This window comes from Trachinotus anak, unplaced genomic scaffold (genome assembly GCF_046630095.1).
Source record: "Trachinotus anak isolate AG129_WGS33_773 ecotype Australia unplaced genomic scaffold, CSIRO_AGI_Tana_v1 ptg000007l, whole genome shotgun sequence".
In the NCBI taxonomy this organism is placed as follows: Eukaryota; Metazoa; Chordata; class Actinopteri; order Carangiformes; family Carangidae; genus Trachinotus; species Trachinotus anak.
In genome coordinates, this window is record NW_027273858.1 from 8,408,679 (window position 1) to 8,430,727 (window position 22,049).

The 22,049-nt window shown below is 41.6% G+C and overlaps 1 protein-coding gene across 1 annotated transcript in view; it reads left to right on the forward strand.

Annotated features, from left to right (window-relative positions):
- ank3a (ankyrin 3a) overlaps positions 1-22,049 on the forward strand; it is a 93,845-nt gene that overhangs the window by 32,132 nt on the left and 39,664 nt on the right. The window contains exons 2-22 of the mRNA XM_071480258.1: positions 320-421; positions 726-824; positions 2,887-2,985; positions 3,578-3,676; positions 4,903-5,088; positions 5,675-5,698; positions 7,417-7,515; positions 8,834-8,932; positions 9,270-9,368; positions 9,987-10,184; positions 11,142-11,240; positions 11,479-11,577; positions 11,711-11,809; positions 11,908-12,105; positions 13,757-13,855; positions 16,573-16,671; positions 18,963-19,160; positions 19,436-19,534; positions 20,401-20,499; positions 20,594-20,692; positions 20,833-20,928. Coding sequence (XP_071336359.1) covers positions 320-421; positions 726-824; positions 2,887-2,985; positions 3,578-3,676; positions 4,903-5,088; positions 5,675-5,698; positions 7,417-7,515; positions 8,834-8,932; positions 9,270-9,368; positions 9,987-10,184; positions 11,142-11,240; positions 11,479-11,577; positions 11,711-11,809; positions 11,908-12,105; positions 13,757-13,855; positions 16,573-16,671; positions 18,963-19,160; positions 19,436-19,534; positions 20,401-20,499; positions 20,594-20,692; positions 20,833-20,928 — 2,388 coding nt within the window. The remainder of the gene's footprint in view (positions 1-319; positions 422-725; positions 825-2,886; positions 2,986-3,577; positions 3,677-4,902; positions 5,089-5,674; positions 5,699-7,416; positions 7,516-8,833; positions 8,933-9,269; positions 9,369-9,986; positions 10,185-11,141; positions 11,241-11,478; positions 11,578-11,710; positions 11,810-11,907; positions 12,106-13,756; positions 13,856-16,572; positions 16,672-18,962; positions 19,161-19,435; positions 19,535-20,400; positions 20,500-20,593; positions 20,693-20,832; positions 20,929-22,049) is intronic.

Sequence of the window (22,049 nt, forward strand, 5' to 3'; positions counted from 1 at the left end):
TTTAGCAGACTTATAGATTGATTTTAATTGGACAATGGACCTGCTGTATGTGTGGATATTGGCTCTGTTTTTTCCCCTGTTAGGATGTTTTTTGGTTGCGTGAGAAATTATGACAGAATTCTACCTGGTACAGTAACATTTTGGCATTTGTATGTGTCGTTGCTCTCTGTGCATAATTGTGACAGTCTGATCATTTATGCAGTTAAGCATGTGACCAGTGTCTTACTTGACTTACTCACCTCCTCTCTCCTTCTCTCTCTCTCTCCCTCTCTCTCTCTTGTCTGCCTCTCTGTCGCTGTCTTTGTTTTGTCCTCTGCAGTCTGACAGTAATGCCAGTTACCTGCGAGCTGCCCGGGCAGGGAACCTCGAAAAGGTCCTTGACTACCTCAAGTCTGGGGTTGAAATTAACATTTGCAATCAGGTACACTTTCTGAGACTGTTATTAAGAAACTTAAATGTTCAAGTGAATGTTTGTCCTCTTTGGGTTTAAAGAATAATGTTGAGTTATTCTTTTCTCCACACATAAACATGCCTATACCAAACTGCTGCATGAGCTAAATTTCAAATTAAGGGTTTGGGGACTCATGTGGAACTGCACAAGCAGAATTTAAATATTGTATATATTTTTTGATTTGAACTCCTTCATTAAACACAATCAAACATTATGTTGTAGTATATTTAAGTGCATGAGCGAAACTAACTCCACTAAATATGTTTATTCTCAGAATGGTCTGAACGCTCTTCATCTAGCCTCCAAGGAGGGGCATGTAGAGGTTGTTGCTGAACTGCTGAAGCTCGGAGCCACTGTGGATGCAGCCACTAAGGTAAAGCCCACCCTGTCACCTATCAGCTGATGTTGTGGAGGACTATATTGGGATCCAGCATGAAACATGGCTGCAGTATGGCAGTCACATGCATTTACAGTATGAGTACTGCCAGTGTGCAGCCTTCATTAGGGTTTAATATTGGATCAATATTTAATGATCCCTGTGGGGATCACTGCTGGAAATGGTGAGAGAATTAAGGAAGAAAAAATAAAATATACTGCATGTCAGAATGGAGCAAAAGGAGTTCAGTTAAATTTCAATAGCAGCATGCATTAATGGGAATTATACGTGATTAAAAAAAAAAGTACACAAAAAGCAGCAGTAGTGTTATTTTATGTACTGTATAATATGATATCATTTAGTGTAATACACCAGGGGAGCGTCTCCCCCTTTGAAGCATCTTTACTCTGATGCTAAAAGGAGCTGCGAGGGAGAGCCATTGAAGACATTATCCAGATTTGTGCCTAGAGGGCTTCCACTCCCATTTAGTTGTCTCATTCAGCTTCTCTGCCACAGGCCATAGGCCTGGTGCTGACATAAACACAGGACACAATGAAATATTCAAGATCAAGGAGAAAATCTCCCCAATTAAAGCCTCCCTCTATTGTGACCCCGAGGATGCTGAGGGATAGTTTGAAAGTCTTGGGAGTCTACTGCCGGCACCCTAACACCTATCAATTTGTATTTTATGCAGTCAATGGGGCGGTGCCATGGAGGATACCTAGATGTAGTAACAAAGAGTGTTTCACTTAGGCTGTGTGGGTGTTTGATGCTAAAGTTAATTGTGTATCCACCCCTCTAATGTTGTGCTGCTCTTGTTGTGGGAGAATTAAACAGGAGGCCTTGTCCTCGGTTCATTAGGCCCTGTAACAAATGCTACCCTTGTGAATCTTAAAACGTCTGAGACTGTCAGAGAGATGCTGATTTAACTCTGTTGTAATTTCTGGGGCTGCAGTTTGTGGTGTTTTACTTTCACTTTTCAGTTTGAAACAGTCGGAGAGAGATTCAACCTAATTCTTTAGTCTGTAGTGGTGTCGTTGTACTGGACTACACAGTTCATGGAGCAACCCTATCACGCAAGAATTCGTTTTATATACTACTGATTTCTTTTGCCGGATATGTTTGAGGGAAATGTAATTGGAAATGTTCCAGTGAAGGACTTGCTGCGGTTTTGTTCCACAAGATGTTATTTAACTACGTTGTGTCGTGTGCTTCAAACTGTCATTGTGTTCTTCAATATTTAACCAAGGCCACGATCTTTCCCTAACTTTAACCAAGTTGCTTTCAGTGCCTCAGTATAACCCTATAAAACTTTAATCATCTGTGTGAGCAGATATGGATTTACAAGAGCTGATGTTGTTGGGAAAACGAATGAAATACATCGTCAGTGAACACATTGCAAATGAACATGTGAATTATCTTGCTGGGTATTCAGAAGTTTAATGGTGCAGAAGACTGCAGTCACCATCTCTACAGCACAAACTAATAGTAGAATTGGTCTTAATGTTTCATTCTCCAGAAAAACCCTTTTCGCTCAGTAAAGCACACAAGCCCTTGTCTTCAGTGATGTTATATACCAAACAGTCTTGTCCGTCTCCTTGGCCTCAGTGAACGTGGCTATCTGTGGTATACGGTCATGTGACAGATGATCACTATTGTGCAACAGCACTTGTTACAAATAACAGAGCCCAGTATCACACGGCCAGGAGACAGGCTGGGGGTTGACTTTGCCTTCGCAAGGTTCAGTGCAGGTTCATAAAAAGCCTCCTGTTATCCTGCCTTTATTTATGGCAGAGGCTCAGAGAGAGCTCATTTACTGTATGTGTGGGACGTGCAGCATCGGAAGTGACACATTGTTGGCAGTGCAGGCAGGGGGATGCCAGAGCTGGAACGCCAGCGGTACAAAAGTGTGGTTGGTGTGAGGGGATTCACTGGGGCGTATGGATACTGACACGATACTATAGTGACAAACAGTCACACACACATAAAAGCAAACACGGGGTGGGACAGGTGGGGCAGAGCTTAACACACATTCCTGTGGTTGTTCCATGTAATCCAGAAAGGAAACACTGCTCTGCACATAGCCTCACTGGCTGGCCAAACGGAAGTCGTCAAAGAGCTGGTTACTAATGGAGCCAATGTCAACGCACAATCCCAGGTGGGTTATACTCAGCATGCACACTCACACACATTCGCACAATGTCAAAATGACAGTAAGGTTCTGTTGATTTACATTTAGGCCCCGAAAAACCGCTTAAATGCACTTGCACTGCCGTGATGCACACATTTGTTTGGATGATACTGTATCATAGAGTCGATGACATTGAGGGAATCACTCAGTGCAATGATCCTCACTGACAGAACCTGGCATCTCGCCAACTAGGCCTCTGCCTCTCAAGGAAACTGCTGTCCTTGCACGTTATATTTAACTCTATCATATCAAGGTGACAGAAATACTTCTGTCTTTCTCTCTGGTTTTGTTGAAGAGATGTTTCACTTACATTGATATCATTTGATAGTATGAGTGTCATCATTTAAAACATGTTGGGACGTGTTACATTATATTGTTTTATGATGCGGTTTGCGTGCAGAATAGAGGAAAAATCCTGCACTGTTCAGATAATTAAAAACACAACTCCAAAATCAAATCTAAAATAACATTTACGCATCCACTTGTAGTGAAAGTACTCATAAAGTTTCAACATGTGTGTAAATGTGCGTGTATGTGTTTTGGTCCATGTTGTGTGCAGAATGGCTTCACTCCTCTGTACATGGCAGCCCAGGAGAATCACCTGGAGGTGGTACGGTTCCTTCTGGAGAACAGCGCCAGCCAGAGTATGGCCACGGAGGTACTGTATGTGTGTGTGTTTGTGTGTTTTATTGTGTGTGTGTGTGTGTGTGTGTGTGTGTGTGTGTGTGTGTGTCCTGTCCACCTCTCTATTGTCATACCAATATGTAACCATGCATTTTCTCTGCCTCAGTCATGTGTGGTCTTTACATTTGTTGTACTAACCACCTTCATCTCCTCTCTTCCTCTGTTTCCTTCCCGTCCTCCCTTTGTCACCCCAACACTGCTCACTCTGTGTCTTTGTCTTCTTCTCTCTGTCCTTTCTTTACTTCCCTGTCTCACATTCTTGCTCTGTCTACTTCTCTGCCCTTTCACCCTCCTCCTCTACCTGCCCCTTCTTCACTTCCTCTCCTCCCTCCCTCCCCGTCTCTTTCATGAGGGACTGGGCAGAGCTTCATTGATTGGTAGTGTATGGTGGTGGAGGCAGAGTGACCTTGAGCGGGTCACACACGAGGTCTGCTCTGCTCCTTGCCTCTCCTCCACGGCTGCTGCTGCCATTACTGCTCTGATTTACGTTGCTCAGCCTGTGGAAACCATGCACACACATAATTACCAGTCACCACACGTACACACACACAAGCACGTTAACAGCTGATGGAGCTAATGGAGTACGCAAGCCAGTCTACAGCCCACTGGTTTACATTGATGGGCTACATGTTAGAACAGGGGATGCCCTTCAGGACATGCATACACATACACATACACAAACAATATGCACATAGATCCAGCACTCATGTGAACATGACATATGAATGCAAACACTTATGCATGGCCTATATACATGTGCTCACACACATATTCAGTAATACAGTATGAAGAAACACACTGTATAGGAGCTTTCAGCTGAATTATGCATCATAAGGATAATGTGTGTGGGAGATAAATGGGAACCTTTTCCACCACATCCTTTCATTATGTAACTTATACTGATGTCCCACATGGAGAGGAGGCTTGGAAATCTACATCAGTTTGAAACATGGGGTTTTAAGTTATGACTTAATGTCTCGAACACTACAAGCAGTTTAAACTCCCATTATATCTTATGATTGAACTCCAGAGTTTCCTATATTTTTTAATCCTTTTTCTGCAGAGCTCCCAAAGAATTATATGAAACTTTGATATATTTGATAATAGTGATATAAATATAAAAAAAAATGTCACCTCTTTCTACAATGGTAAAATAAGTATCACCCAGTATCAGTGACTCATCTCTCCCGTCATTTGCAGGATGGCTTCACCCCTCTGGCGGTGGCCCTCCAGCAGGGCCATGACCAGGTGGTCTCCCTGCTACTGGAGAACGATACAAAGGGCAAGGTACGCCTGCCTGCCCTGCACATCGCTGCCCGCAAGGATGACACCAAGGCCGCGGCCCTGCTCCTGCAGAATGACCACAACGCGGATGTTGAGTCTAAGGTGAGTGATAACATTGATGTCCGTCTCTGCTGGTGGATCTTCAGTTGGTTGCTTTGTTTTGTTTTGGTTTTTTTTTTCCGATTTGACTTTTTTGATTGTTTAATGTTTTTCTTTGATTATTGATGCATTTGGTTTTGTTTTTCAGTTTTTGTTTCTTGCTGCCTTTCTCTCTTCTTCTTTCTTGGTTGAATTTGTTTTTGATGCTCTTTTTGGCAGAAAGGGGAAAGGAGCAGAAGTACATTTTATTTGTTCTTGTGCAAGTTTCTATATATTTAAACACATTATCAACACATTAACAGGCCAACAGTGACTTGTAAATTTTGTATGGAAGATACGAGAATTTGCAAATGTACCGTATGGTGATGTTTGAAGAGGATTTTAAGTTTGAGAATATCTTTCTCAAAGTAAAAGTCTTATCTACCTAAATCTTGTCTAGATATGATGTCTAGGTTTTTTAACATACATTATATGTACTGAGCTCCTTCTCCCCTACCTCTGCTCCTCCACTCCATATCAGTGGAGGTCCTTCTCTGTTTTTTTTTCTGACTAATTGCCCATTCTCTCCTCTCTTGGCTTGACTTTGTAGATGATGGTGAATAGAACAACAGAGGTACACCTCTACTCTGTACATTACGTAGTCTCTCCATCGCAGCTCATAAAAACTCAGAAAAAAAGAACACTTCAGTGCTCCTGACTTGATGCAGTAGTGTTTCTGCAGCCCTTTGTCACTTCCCCTTTTCCATTTTAACTCAGTGTCGTCTTCCTCCTCTTCATCGCTTCATTCATGTAGTGGATATCTCTAGACATAGAGACAGTCAGAGTAGCGCATGTTTCACTAATACTGATTTAGTTAATCCTGAGGCTGGAGGCTTGGGTATCAAGGCTTTCCTTGATTCTAATGGTTTCATGGTGTCCAAAGCTTAAGCTTCGGCTATTATTTGTGCCAGAATTGTTTGGGACTGTTGACAAAATGTTGTCCTAATGTGTCCTGACACGGTCCGTCCATGAAACTGATTAACATGATAACCAGTGTTATAGCATGAAAAGTGGTTATCATTCATTGAAAAGCAACGGTTCGTCCATAACCTGCATGGCAACCAAATCCCCATTAAGCTGTAAAGGAACCCAGCCTTCTAGCAACAGACAGCTAGTAGAATTAGTTTACTAGTCTACCCTTTGTTGATTTTTAATACTTATAATCCTCAACCCCTGCACCTAAAGCATTTCGCATGGGACCAAAGCAACAAGCTATCTCGACACTGCTTCTATGGTAAAAAGGAGCCCTTCGTCACACCAAAGTCAGGTGGCCACCTTCTGGGTGTGCCTGTTTTGGTTGGCATTGTTTCTGGCTTTGGCAGGCTTGCTGGTTATCTGGTATGACTCATCCAAAAATGGCTTTGTTGATCTGAGGCTCGTGTGTTATGGTAAACAAATTTGCGTAGTAGATGGAAGATGGCAAAAAATTATTGCAGATATTATGAAAAGGACACAAGATTACCTTCAGTATGTCTGCAGATTTTTGTATGCATTTAAATTTGTTGGTAACCTTATTTTTCTGATATGATCGCAAAGTCTTTTGAAATTGTTCATAGTTGTGGTGTTTATTCGGTTACACAAGTGGATACACAAGTCTGAGACACCTGCTTCCCACTCGATTATTGGTTATTTGAAACAGGGACTTTAGTGATTAGATGGCTTAATGTAAGATTCCCTCACTTGTTGGACAGATTGTTTCCAGTGTCCTTTTGTTGCTTTGTCAGCTGTTGCTCACTAAGCCAGGGGTTTTGCTGGGAAATGACTCTCGTTTAAGATGTTAGCAAATGGACATTAGGTTCATTTGCAGGACAATTTATGCACATGAAAAGTATCAGGATGTTGTAAGTAATTACCTCTAAATATCATCTGTCAAAATTGAATCGTATATTACACTCAGGCCCACATAATGTAATCATACTTTGCCCAGTGTGTTAGTGTAATGATAAGTGATACTTCTGTATCATGGAAGCACGTAGAAGCACACACAGTATACTGAATTTAAAACCCCTCTAGCAGTCAGCATACCATTGGCCCCATGTTCGATGCTTCAATAGAAGGACATTTTCTGCCACTGTGAGAAAAGTCAGGTGTTAGTGTAACAGTGTTCAGTAGAATGTGTCCTTGTCTGATGGAGTGTGATTGTACGTCAACCATAGGTCTCTGTAGACTGCTGTGAATCCTCAGTGTCACTACTGAATTGCACACGAGTGGTGTGTTTCATTGTTTGTAAGGTAATGTGTGTGTGCTTGTCTGTTTGCATGTGCGTGTCGTACGGCTTTCTCCAATCCTCAGAGTGGTTTCACCCCCCTCCACATCGCGGCTCACTATGGCAACATTAACGTGGCCACACTTCTGCTGAACCGAGGGGCTGCTGTGGACTTCATGGCTCGGGTGAGTTTATTCTGCCATCTGCTGTTTGGGAGGAGTATTACCAAGATTAAAGGTAAACAAGATCGAGGGTGTATACTGTGTAGTATGATGTTACACGTGCTGAGATAATGGTCTTTTTCACAGCAGATATTTTGACTTGTCATAGTAGGAAAGGCTCAAGTGTTACTAACAGCGTTAACATTGTCTCAGTTTGATTCAAGTGAAATCAGAAACCCACATTCACTGTGATGAGCTGTTAATCTCTCTTTCGTTTCTGTTGGGGCTTGTCACTATTAACAAATAATCATTTTTTAATAAAAAATTAAAACATGCTGCACAACTCTTCCCTAGTACATTATACGGAGTGAGAAAAAGAGAATCCAGCTGCAGCATTTTCATGTTTAGAGATGTTGGTCCCTAAGAGGGGAGCTTTTGAGATTTTTGAAATGCATAATTTAAGGGTGGATTTGAAAATTCAACTTCAGACTGACTTTGAAATCAATTAGGGATATTCCTTAATATGAAGACATGGAAGAGAGTTTTTGATAGTGTGTTTTTGAAAAAGAACAAGGTTGAAGAAACACTGAATTTTATATTCTAAAAATGGAGAGAAACACAGTTAGTATTTATGTTGACCTTCTAGTCACATGGACTGTATATAAGAAAAACCATCAGAGAACACCCGACGAAGACAAAATAGCTGAAAATGTCTTTAGATGTGTTTTAATTTTGATGGGCATGCACTGAAGCTCACACTGGTCTGCACCTCACTGTGAGCGTGTGGTCACTGTAAACAATGCCAGCTAGCAAGGGGCATCATTACCATTTATTTTAAGTGGGAATTGGGGGTTCCCAGTGCCCATTTAAAATGGCAATAAATAATAAATCCCCTACTGTCCATTAGATAAGGCATTAATCAAGCATATACAGCAGTATAATTGTTACATGAGCTGTATTATTAGCTGCTAGTCCACCAAAGTCAACCCTTGGCTGTAATTATATCAGCTAGTATGTGAAGGAGTGGTGGTGTTTGTTTGTGCTGCTTTTTGACACTGATTACAGGCTGGGTCCAGAAAGACATGCTACACCAGTGGGGATAGATGGGATTCAACATTAGAGCTGTTTGCCTGATAATAAAAGACTATGTGCTGTTAACAGGGAGAGTTTAGAGCTGCAATCTGTTTACAGTCCACATGATTACATGTGTTCTAATACATCTAATGAAGCAATCCAATTTAATTATTTAATTTTAAATGGACATGCATGATGTTAGCTTTTGTGTAAATAATAAACCATGAGATTTGATTTGACAACTGACTTCTTCTTTTTCTTTCTTCAGAATGACATCACACCACTTCATGTGGCATCAAAAAGGGGCAACAGCAACATGGTCAAGCTGCTCTTGGACAGAGGGTCCAAAATTGATGCGAAGACGAAGGTGAGACTGTGGAGCCAATTCTCTGCAGAAAACTATAAGACATTTAATAATTAAGCACATGAGGCTGAATGACACAGTATTTTGCTGAAGCTGATCAGGCAGCATCAGCAAAATATATACGTGTGTGCTGCAGCATCACAACACGCACGTACACGTGTGCCGTGATCAGTAAAATGTGAAGTTTGTGGTGAGAAAAACTCCATAAATGTGTTTCTTCATCTGGATTTAATTCTTTTCACATTTTGCTGTGTGAAGTTTTCAGAAAAGGCAGCAACCAGGATTTTTAATTTCCTGTGATTTAGCTACTCCTTTTCTCTCTCTCTCTCTCATTTTTCAGGACGGTCTGACACCTCTTCACTGTGGGGCGAGGAGTGGACACGAGCAGGTGGTAGAAATCCTACTAGACCGAGGAGCGCCTATCCTATCCAAGACCAAGGTAGCTACTGGGACAATTAATTCAGGAGGCACTGCTTTATTCAGAATAGGAAAAGAAAGGTCACAAATACATGTCACATTATTTTCACTGGCTGGTATAAAACAGAATAGAATAACTCACATCACCCACACTTGAAACAGGGTACACTTTGTTATTAACACTGTAATACAGTTGTTTGCTTAAACGAGATTTCCTAACCACACAGAACCATTTGAAATCTGTTATCCAATCAGATAGCAGGTCTGTTGTTGTTGCTGTAGTGTTGTCGCATTGTCTCCATAACGTCTGTGCGACCTCTCCAGAACAGCCTGTCCCCGCTGCGTAGCCCCACAGTATGACCGCGGAGGACGACCAGTGTAACAAAATAGACATTGTTGTAATGACCTCGTTATAACAATGCTTCTGTAACCTTCTCAACAACTTCCTTCACAGTCTTTCTGTGCAGCGCATGGCCACGCCCTAACTTAGTGTGTCTGTCTGTCCATCTGTCTATGTGTCCGTCTGCGTGTGTGTTTGTCTCTCTCTCTCTCTCTTTGTCTCGCTCTCTGTCTGCCTCTCTCTCTCTCTCTCTCTCCCCTTCTCTCTCTCTCTTTCTTTCCCTCTCTCCCCCCACTATAGAACGGCCTATCACCGCTCCACATGGCCACTCAGGGGGACCACTTGAACTGCGTCCAGCTTCTGCTCCAGCATGACGTGCCTGTGGACGACGTCACCAACGACTACCTAACGGCGCTGCACGTCGCTGCCCACTGTGGTCACTACAAGGTGGCAAAGCTCATCGTGGACAAGAAGGCCAACCCGAATGCCAAGGCCCTGGTAGGGATAAAGGGCTGGACGGGGTTGGAGGGATGCAGGGGCTGAAAGTGAAATGTGACATGGTCATATTGGACAAAAAAGATGTTATTATGTTGATGTTTTTATATTTGATCATTTTCTGGATTCAAAACTTCTGACACTCAGTTTTTTATGCTCGGCAAAAAGAAGGGTCCGTTCATATAGAATAGTGGAATAATGTATTAGATTAATAGATTAATAGATGGAAAGTACTGTCTTATTATTGCATTGAGTAGATTATTTGGTTACAGAGGAACTTTGATCATATACAGTGGGGTCAAAAAGTCTGTAACCACTTTCCTAGTCATCTCAGACTTTTGGATCCCACTGAAGGTGGAGCAAAATGAGCCTCCCAGCAGGATACAGGAGAATTAGTCGTAGTTTTTGTTAATGTAAAGCACTTTGTGATTTAGTGTCTGTGAAAGGTGCTATACAAATAAACTTAACTTACTTACCAGTGATATACACTTTCGGGTGCACTTCTTTATCTGATCTCAGCACTTATTGAAGAGATGTAGTACTTAGTACTTACGTCAAGGTCTCCTACCAAAGCTTTAGTGTTGTTCCTCACTTGTAAGTCACTTTGGATAAAAGCATCTGCCAAATGATTCATTGTAAATGTAAGAAATTGTTAGATGATGCCAGAGTGAAGAAAAGCAGAGAACTGTGAGAGAGAAAGGATAAACCAAGATCTGAAACACAAAGGGAAACAAAAGGGATTTGAAGGAGGAAGGAGAATTTTGAGAAGTTGCCTCTTCACTCTTGTCGTTTGCAACTGACATTTTCTGCACCGCTCATTCATTTCCTCGCAGATCATTTGCTTCTCCTCGTCAGGCTAGTAAAAGCAGCCACACAGTGAGAGTCTATCCCTTTTACATTGTGAAGATACTAGTACGGGCTTTAGTATGAGATTGTTTCTTCCTTTCTGTCCGTGTGCAGAACGGTTTCACTCCACTTCATATCGCCTGCAAGAAGAACAGAGTCAAAGTGATGGAGCTGCTGCTGAAACACGGAGCATCTATCCAGGCTGTCACTGAGGTACTACACCAGACTGGACCCCATTTACTCTGCTCTTCTGCTTGACTGCCTCTTTAGGGCTTGGCCCCAGAAGTGGTTTTTATTTAAACAATCCTGATTTTTAAATACCCTGTACCCTTTAATACACATTCTGGCTTTCCTTAGACCGGGCTTCTGTTAGTCTGGAGTTCACAGCTTTGCTAAGGTTTTATATTTATAGTCATATTTCATTGTGGTGATTGTATCTGTTTCCCTGCAGTCTGGCCTGACACCCATCCATGTGGCAGCCTTCATGGGCCATGAAAACATTGTCCATTCTCTGACACACCATGGAGCATCACCCAACACCACCAACGTAGTGAGTTTATGATGCAGTTCCATGTTATAAGTACTTGCTTTGTCAAAGTATGTGCTTCTGTTCAGAGTTCAACTCTCACATCACTGCAAAATGAAAAGCTCCCACTGAGAGCCATCTCTGTGTGCTTTTCCAGCGCGGTGAGACAGCTCTCCACATGGCAGCCAGGGCAGGGCAGGCAGACGTAGTCCGATACCTGCTTAAGAACGGAGCCAAGGTGGAGACCAAGTCCAAGGTTAGAGCGCTGAGGCTCATTATCAATCACTGTCAGGGTGAAGAAAAACAAACAATGATAAAATACAGGGCCCAAAGTCACTTTTTCCATCCCTGCAGGATGACCAGACAGCGTTGCACATCTCCAGTCGGCTGGGGAAAGTCGACATCGTCCAACAGCTGCTGCAGTGCGGCGCCTCTGCTAACGCTGCCACCACCTCAGGCTACACCCCCCTTCACCTGGCTGCCCGAGAAGGACACCAAGATGTTGCTGCCATGCTGCTGGAGAATGGAGCCTCGCTGTCTTCCTCAACTAAGGTAAATCTGACAGAGGGTCTCACATGAGTGTACAATGTGATGGAGTTAAATATTTCTCTTTTTCTGACCCTCAAACACAGACAAACACATCTGGAGAACCCAGCATCACAGCAGAGATCTTGTCAACTTATTTCAGTGCCATGTCTCTCCACTAGTGGGCACCAGTCTCTGTTTCCTAGAGCTTCTTATCCTGTCTATTAGTGAGAGTTTGTTGCTCCTGATATATGCCGTCCTCACAGCAAAAGCATTTATTGTCTCCAGTTGTGAGACCCATAACCTGCCTTCAACTCACTTACACAGCTCAACCATGTTAAGTTCTGTCACATCAGTTTTATTGTGTTCACATTCATGTCAGTGGGAGTATTAGTGCTAACACAGTAATTTAAGACACTTTTACCTCAGGAGGGTTTTTTTTTTTTTTCATCCATGCAGTCAACCATGGACGGATATTTGCAATTCTTTCCTCACTACCAGCGCAGATCAAGGTCAAACAGAATAGTAGAGTTGACTTTATGGAATTGGTTTGTGCATGTGTTTGATATGTTGCTGGGGGCCGTCTTTCAAGGTGACTTCTGTGAGTGGAACAGATTAATGAAGGGTAAACCTTATGGTGTCATTGCTCTCTCTCTCTCTCTCTCTCTCTCTCTCTCTCTCTCTCTCTCTCTCTCTCTCTCTCTCTCTCTCTCGCTCTCTCTCTTTCTCTCTCTCTTGCTCACGTACATATATATGCAGCATCTTTTGGGATATCACCCGAGTGAGCTGTTCAAGGAAATGATGTCATATCAAACCTGTGAAGAGAACCATGAATTAACATATATGTGATGTTTATGTAACATATTTAAAGTCTCTTAATTTGAAAACATTTAAAACAAGGTTTTCTAACTGCCAATAATTTTTCTGTATAACTGTATAAACTGTTAGAGAATTGACTGTAAACAGTCACACAAATGAGGTCATGTGTTCAGAGCGTGGAATGAGAATCTGTGGGAGTCCCACATTCCTCTGGAAAATATGACCTAATGTCTTTAAATATCTTCACATACAGGCCAAGAGGCCAAGATTAACATGATCACATTAAACAACAGCCATTTATAGATCTGAAGTGCATACGGAATTAAGGGCCTTTGGTTTAGTTTCTCAGGGTATTACATACCTTAAAACAAGCTTATGTTCATGTGTTGATTCAACTAAATTAGTCATGCACAGTCAATACAAATTTATAATCATGGAAAATGTAATTTAACTTCATTTAAAATAATCCAAACCCTTTTTTTTTTACAAGGTTTAACCTCTTTTACCTCAGATACTTAAGTTGTTCAGTGTTCAAATGATGATGTAATTGTGTCAAAGGTCATCCAAACATTTTCTCAGTGGTGCTGCTGCAATCACTGTTTCATTTTTTTTTTTTTTTAAGTAGAAATGGATTCTGTGTCACTGTATTAATTATTCAGATACGTTCTTTACAACTATGTGAGAAAATATGTTGTTATGAAGAACTTGACCCCAGGCCAGCGAGGGCTGACCTACAACATCGCAAATATTCACTTCCTGTTTCAGTATCCATTTCTACTCCTCCTGTCTATTCTTTCCATGCTCTCCATCTTTCCACTGACATTCATTTTGATGATGTGTGTTATTTTGTGTTCAACAGAAAGGGTTCAGTCCCCTGCATGTGGCAGCAAAGTATGGCAAGATGGAGGTGGCCAATCTCCTCCTACAGAAGAGAGCTGCACCTGATGCTGCTGGAAAGGTGAGACGTCTTTAAAAAAAACAGGAGAGCCCCGGTGCACAACACACTTTAGGGAGTCAATCTTTATCTTGACCAGCATATCAGGATGTTTTCAGACGTGTTGCTGCTGGAAAACACGAGTTGTCTGAGGAGGGAGGGTCCTGGCACAGAAATGACTATATGTATAGATGACAGTCCTGCAGAGAGAAAAATGAATGGAGTATAAGCTAGAATTTTTACAGCATCAACCCGCAGAACTGGCAGCAAGGTGTGTCAGGATCAGAGCCATAGTTTTCAACTTATCCACAGAGATTCCTTTGATCTTAAAGGAGAACTAGGAAAAGTGAAGAAGGGAAAAGACAAAATGACCGATATGATTAACAGCAGCTGTATATAGAAGATAGCCTTATATAACAAAACGGAAAACATGAACAAAGAATCTATACATATACTGCAGTTCAGTTATTCTGCAGCTTTGTAAAGATTTTTGATTGTGTATTAGACAGGCAACCTTTCTGGTGAGATCTGGCCAACGAATGGCCCAAAATCAGGAAGTCAGTCAGATTCTGTGTCCATTTATCATTCAGCAAGTCTTTCTGCCGCCTGCCCTTATCCACCCTGTCTCTAAGAGAGTAAACAGAGCCCTTTTTCACCCGTATCTTCCAAGCTGCAGCTGGACACGGGGTTGGTGGGGGTGGTTGTGAGAAGGAGTGTCATGTTTAGGACCGATCCCAAGACAACACAGCCAACAGATGCTTGTCCTGTTGCAAAAACCTTCTGGGCAGATTTGCTTTTATTACCCCGATGACATGCACTCATTCCACCTCCACATGCACCCTTGTTCACACACACACACACACACACACACACACACACACACACATATTGACACACTTAGCACAGGCCTACTGGCACTGATTATAATGTTAGCTAGCCGTGTGTGTGTGTGTGTGCCTATGCCACCATCTGAGAGCATTTAACATAATGGCAGTCAGGTATGATAATGAAGCTTCCACACTGCTTGTTGGTGTCACGCTAAAATCAGTCCCATTGTGATGATAGTCTAAACATAAAGAAAAATCAAGCCTTTATTGCAGTTTAATGACACCGATTTTCTTTAGAGATAAAACGGAAGGCAAGAGACAAAGACACTTATTTGATCTCCTCATATTTTGACCAAAGAACATTTTGACTCCAAAATATTAAAGTTGTAACGACACATTGTGACAGAACATGAGATTATCAGGATGTATTCTGGACAGATTTTCTTTCTGAGTAAGTTCAAGTGTTTGTTGAATGTGTGGGACATTCCAGTGGCTCAGCGAGCATCCTGCTGACTCAGTCCTGGTTGCTGAGTGGGATATAAGTTGTGTATTGTGTGCATGGAATACTTTGGGTGTAGCTCAGAAGCATAAGGTACCATCATCCAACTCACAGCCCTTTTTTTTTACCAATGTTATGAAAAAAGGCCCCCTCATCTCAAAAATGTGTAGCCACTTTGCTTTGATGTTTGAGCTTCTAGAAGGCTGTTTTCACATTCATAATAGGAACGTTTCTCTGTGCTCACCTCAAATCTTAGTTTACAATAAGAGTAACTATGAGTGTAATTTTGTGATGTCACAACCCAGTATAATGTTGGAACTTATAACCTCGAAGGCACACACACTGAGAATGGGCAATTCAGTGAAATAGGGGACATCTTAAACCGAGAAGTTGAAATGAAATTTTGAAATTAAAAGTATTTGTGTATTTGTAGATAAAAGATTTTTCAAGAGGAAAATTGAGTCGATCGAATTTAAGAATTTTGCAACATGTTAATTGATCTTTTTTGTGTAAAATCCATATCAGACACACTGTTACGTTAAGCATTATATTCTTATATATGAAAACATGTCAGCAGAGGATCTTTACATCAAGTCAGTATCAACAAATGCTGCTACTGCTTCTAGCACTCTTATAGTACTACTCCTGCTGTGGTTAAAAAAAAAAAAAAAAAAACTAATAAAGTGTCACATCACTGTCCTGTAAAAGCAGTGTATCTCCAATTTTGATGCTTTTCTTTTTTCTTTTTTCTTCCAAAAAGAAAATAAGATTAAATGGGAACCCTGCCAATTTTACACATCAAAGTCTGTTTACAGGACTTTGGGGGCACAGCTACATATGTGAAAAGGTTGTGTACAGTCTTTTGTGGGTCCAGAGTTGCATTTGGGTAGTTTGGGATCCAATTTTGAAAGTAAAGACGAATGCATGTAATAAAAAAAAGACATCCTATTTGATCCTATTTGGCTTGTTGTGTGTCAGACAGTGTTGTAGAAGTTCAGAGAAGTGCTGTTGTAAGTGTTTCTTTATGGGCTGAGAAAAAAAAAAACTACTTCATAAGCTAAATAAACAGTTTAAAAAAACAAATGCACTCAGTGAGAAGTTGACATTTTGGAGATACATTTCATGGGACAGCAAAGACATGCTCACCTGTGTCTCTTCTGATAATGTCACCCTCGCCTTTTTCTAGATTTCAGCATGAACTCTAAACTTTCTCCTGTACTAAACATCTTCCATCAGTTCAATGTCCCTCTCTGTTCATATTGTCACATTCTGTCTCATTTTACTTATCAGAGTGTTTGTGCTTGTTTGTGTACAGTGATCTTCTAACTTGGTCTTGTGTTGCATGCCTGCGTGCCTGTGTCTGTGTGTGGATGTGTCTCTGCATTTGCGTGCGTGTGTGTGTGCTGGTGTTTTAGAGTGGGCTAACTCCACTGCATGTAGCCGCTCACTACGATAATCAGAGAGTGGCACTGCTGCTGCTGGATCAGGGAGCTTCCCCACACGCTGCCGCTAAGGTATCCACACAAACACACATAAACACACATACTAAAATGACTCCTCCTGGCTTATGCTCTCAGTGCCATCTCAGACCATCAACAGTCTCTTTTATGTAATGTACCTGTGTATGTATGAAGACCTAATACCCACCCATTTTCTCCCATTCCATTTTGTCTAGTCTTTGACATTGTGAGTGAATGTGCAGCTTTTTCCTGGAGCTCAGCAGAGTTTTTTTGAAAAAACGCTCAACAAGCCAGAATTTAGCTTATACTGTCAGCATATTGAGCTCAGTGGTTTACAGGATGCTACATTTCATATTTCTCATAAAACAAAACTGCAGAGCACATGTGCTTAGACTGATGAAGTGTTATATGTACATGTCCTAAATTACTCCAGAGCCAGTCTCTACCTCAAACCACCCACTTTTGTGAAGTCTGTGCCAGAGCTATGAATCTTGTGTGTTCCAAATTAAAAAAAAAAAAAAAAAAAAAAAAAAGGGCTTTAGTTACAGCTCTTGTTGAAATGTCTGACACACACAAACACACATCATCATTGACATATGGTCAAGTTGTGGTTCGTCTCCTGCCAGGCTTTGGTAGTCTGTCAAAACCAAAGAATAAGTATGAGCAGAATGGCAGAACCAACAAACAAAATATGGCAGAAAATGTCTGTCTAATGTTTTTAGGTGTTGACTGACATTCAAGGCAGAAATCGAGCAAGAGTAGACCAAAGCTCATAAGACTAATTTATCTTTGCCCGCTGTCTTCCCTTTTTGTCAGTGGCGCTTCCCTCTGCTAGCTCTCTCTCCCTTAATCTGTATCTGTCTCAGTTTATTCCTTTACTTTTCCTGCCTCCCTCCCACTCTCTTAGTCATTTCTCCCTGCCTCTTTTCTTCCTCTATAAATTTTTCATTTGGCTGCTAAAGTTGCTTTGTTTGGTCTAATTTAAGTGTGTTTGGAAAGGGATCAATCTGTGTATACAAGGGGAGTTGTCTACAAGCATTTGTGCACAAATGAGAGCAGTGAATGTTCACAAAGTTGCATAAAACATGGTCCCATCTCTGCACGCAGGCAAGAGGATCCAAAATTCTGACGTTACCTCATGAAATAAGTCTCACTATAAACAATCCAAGAAACAAAATCAGATTTCATTATAGGATGAGGATGGTTTGGAAGTAACAAGGTGACAGTAGTGACACAGAGATATGAGAGATATATGTGACTCCTTGTTTTTACACACTCGCTTCTTGCTTTTATTCACTCTTATTTAAGATAAAATCACCCCACCCCTCTGTGGACCTCAAGGCTGCCCAGGGGGTTGAATAAAGCCCACCTGCAGCTCACATTATCACCAGGGAAATACATTTAAATGCCATCTTTAAGTTAATGCTGGAGGAATGTCAGAATAGTGACTTTACCCCTTTTCAGCAGTTCCTCTGTCTCCTGATTTTTTTTTTTTTTTACTATTGTGTATGTGTTTAGCCAGCTGAGGGAAACCTTTTGCCTGAGGTCTCAGACTCTCATTCACAAGTTCTTTGAGGAGCAGTGGTCCGCAACCAATGATAAATATAAAATTATCTTTAAGTTTGCTCAGCTTGAGAGTGATAGTAATATGTAATGTTCCCTTTTTTTTGAGCTGACAGTCCATTATTATTAATGTTTTTTCATTATTATTATCTATAAATGGTATCTGTGGGTCCATCCACAGCTGAGACCAGGTTACATGGCTTTATTTTTGCTGACATGACTTTTAGGCTTTAACACTTTTGCTCCAATATCTGTATCATGACCTCTATCTGCCCTAGAAATTCCTGTTATGTACAAATGCTGTCACAGTGAATGTCAGCTGTTCATTATTGTGATGTACTTATGTGGTTGCAACATGTGATTGCATCTGCTCAACCACTAAACCCGCTGAACTTTCTTTGGCACAAGTAGATTACTGTGTCAGGTTCTTAGTTCAGGTCTTTATAGTCTACAGCCACCAGTGAAGAAATCATTTTTCTGTCATTTTCTGTCTCTTTATTATATCAAATTTATTGGATATAATGAAAGTGACAGCCTGGTCTAACCATCCTACACTTTTGTTTACATGTTGGTCTATAATGTATCATGTGAATTCCATTTTGATTCAGAATGGAATAAACTACATTATAGAAGAGGAAATGAAAACAATGAAAACAGTCCCCATTGTATGTAACACTGAGCATAACCAGCATTTCTCAGTACAATAAAATAATACCAAAGCCCAAATCCAAGAAGAGCTCAATCCAACCTCCTAACCCCTGCATCTCTTTTGCCTGCCTCAGAATGGCTACACCCCACTCCACATTGCTGCCAAAAAGAACCAAATGGATATCGGGACCACACTGCTGGAGTACGGCGCAGACACCAATGCAGTGACACGGCAAGGCATCAGACCCATTCACCTGGCAGCGCAGGAGGGCAGCGTGGACCTGGTTTCACTGCTGCTGGCCAAGAACGCTAATGTCAACGTGTGCAATAAGGTGAAACACCCAGCCTGTAATCTGTGCTAGCATTACTTTAATGACCAAATTTGGAATTTAGATAAACACTTCTCACTATAGTTTCATCATTGTCCTACTAATTCTTACCTGGTCCCTCTCAAACAAATAGAAAAAACTCTTAGTCTTAAGGCTTTTCAACCTAGTTTCCAGCAACATTTCCTGAGAGATGAGAGCATGTTTCAGCCTTGTTGTGTGCTCCCACTGTAACAAATTTATTCGTGTGTTCTCGTATGTGTCCTTTCCCTCATATATAGAGCGGTCTTACACCACTCCACTTAGCAGCTCAGGAGGACAAGGTCAATGTTGCAGAAGTCCTTCTCAACCACGGGGCTGATGTCAACCCACAAACAAAGGTAAAGCTTTCTCAGCTCAGATAGTACACACACACACACACACACACACATATACACACACATACACACACAATAAATACATACACAGATAAGGGTCTTTAAATCTCTTTTTGTAATTGAGGTTTGATGCATAACCTCTCTCTCTCTCTCTCTCTCTCTCTCTCTCTATTCAAACTGAATTTTCTTGTGTAGTTTCGGTCTATTTATGGCATCGGAAAAACACACTCACACACTCTTGGGCACAGACCCACACATTCGCCCGCAATCATCTCCGATGCTACATAAATAAAGGATTGATACCTGAGTGGAAGGTGTGCATGTCTTCATGGCTGCACCACACACAGCAGCAAACACGCACACGTGCACATGAACATGCACATGATCTATTATTCAGTCACACACTGTCACTTGCATTCACTCACATACACACATAGGCCCTATAACGCACTGCTCACGTTCACTGAGACAAGCCTGTTGTAGCTGAAGGCTGGGCTAACACAAGGTTATATAGTGTGCGTGTGTGTGTGCGTGTGTGTGTGTGTGTATATGTGCTGACAGGACAGTTGTTTACAGCGAACAGGTTATTCACTCGCTGATCTTCTCCATTACCTTTATGCACTGTGCCCATAATTCAACAGGGACATGAAATATGATGCAGTTTTGAATTTGTGTTTAGAATCAGAGGCAGCGTACTAAGAAGTGGAGACAAATTCATTTTTGCTGTATAAACTGTTCTCACAGATGCAGTTTTCAAAATAAAAGCCAAAGACCTCCAGTCAGCATATGTAACTGTCTTTCCCTCCTCCTTTCATCTACTCGCCCTTTCATGTCTGTGTCTGTTCCTCCATCTACTTTCCTTCATGCAGATGGGTTACACTCCGCTGCACGTGGCTTGTCACTATGGCAACGCAAAGATGGCAAACTTCCTGCTGCAGAACCGTGCCAGAGTCAATGGCAGAACCAAGGTAGACAAATACATGCTCACTCACCCAACTGCACTTAGATTTTTCTGATGAATACTTTCCCTGACTGTGTTTTTGTGTCTGTGTCTCTATCTAGAATGGATACACTCCTCTACACCAGGCAGCTCAGCAGGGCCACACCCACATCATCAACATGCTGCTTCAGCACGGGGCCTCAGCCAACGAGCTCACCGTGGTCAGTGCACAAACACACTGGCACACACACATACACTCACACACTCCAACAGCTACTGAAGCTTGATGAAACACTGAATGCTCTTTGTGTTTTCTGTGTGCCTCCTGTGAACAACTTCCTGTTGGTCTGTCACTGGTCAGAATGGGAACACTGCCCTATCCATCGCCCATCGTCTCGGATACATCTCTGTGGTGGACACGCTGAGGCCCTTGACGGATGAAAACCTGACCGCCATGGTGAGACACTGTCTTTCTGTTCACCGTATCTCATATGATTAAAAGCCATTTATATCACCAATAAATTCCAAATTAATTTCGTTCCTATTAAAATTTTCTATAACTTGGAAATAGTACCAGATATTTTTAGTACCAGACAATAGGAGACACTATACAAATAATTTAAGTCTTTTTTTTTAATTGATTCCATACCTTCCAGACATCCATTGATTTTCATTAACATTTTCTTAACTGTATGAAAGTCAACTAGAACTTAGCTTGAGAAAGGTGAGTGAACATTTCATTACTGTTAGCGTTTTGTCATTTTGGGATACTCTGGCATATAGCTGCAGTTGCACGCACAATTTCAGATTTTGCACTCAGAAACTACAAAGCAAGTAATGACTACAGCTTGGAAAAGTAGTATGATTGTGAGTGTTTGTTGCGTTAAGAGGGTTGCTCATTGCTAGAAATTTGGAATATGCTTTAAAAGAGGTCTGCAGCAATGTAAAACAGGTAAAACCACTTGTGTTCTATTCTGAGCAGCTGTATTGCGCTGAACTGTGTGACCAGCTCTTTGCCAAAATTAAAACTTGGCCAGTCAGTCAGCAGCATACTGTAAGTCAAGTCAAGTCAAGTCAAGTCAGTGTGTGAGTGCTGCAAAATCAGCCAGCAAGTCAGTCAGTCAGTCAGTCAGTCATGCTGTGTCGCATGTGTCCTGATTAAGTGAAGGGTGAAGTGGCGGTGGGGGCTTGGATTGGAGCTTAAGGTTTCTCCTCAAATAGCCCAGGTCACTAACGGTGATCTGATCCACACACGTGTCAGTGAGGAAGAGTGGGAGGGAGAAAGTGGGAAAGAAAGAGAGGCAGTGTAATGATGAAGAGGTGACAGGAGTGGTACGAGGCAGAGAGGTCACCGAGGATCCTGCACAGTCAACAGTAAAGTGTATTAGTCAAAGTTGTGGCTATCTACAGGGACGTAACTTGTAACTTAAAGATCAAGGTCGTTTGCCCACCCCTTTGTGTGATTGATCTATTATTCACTGTGCAGAGGCCTCTGCTGTTGTTTTATGCTTGTGTTCAACCTGCATCTTCAGCCTGCTGGGGCTGGTTATGTGAGGCAATATGTCCTTCAAACATACT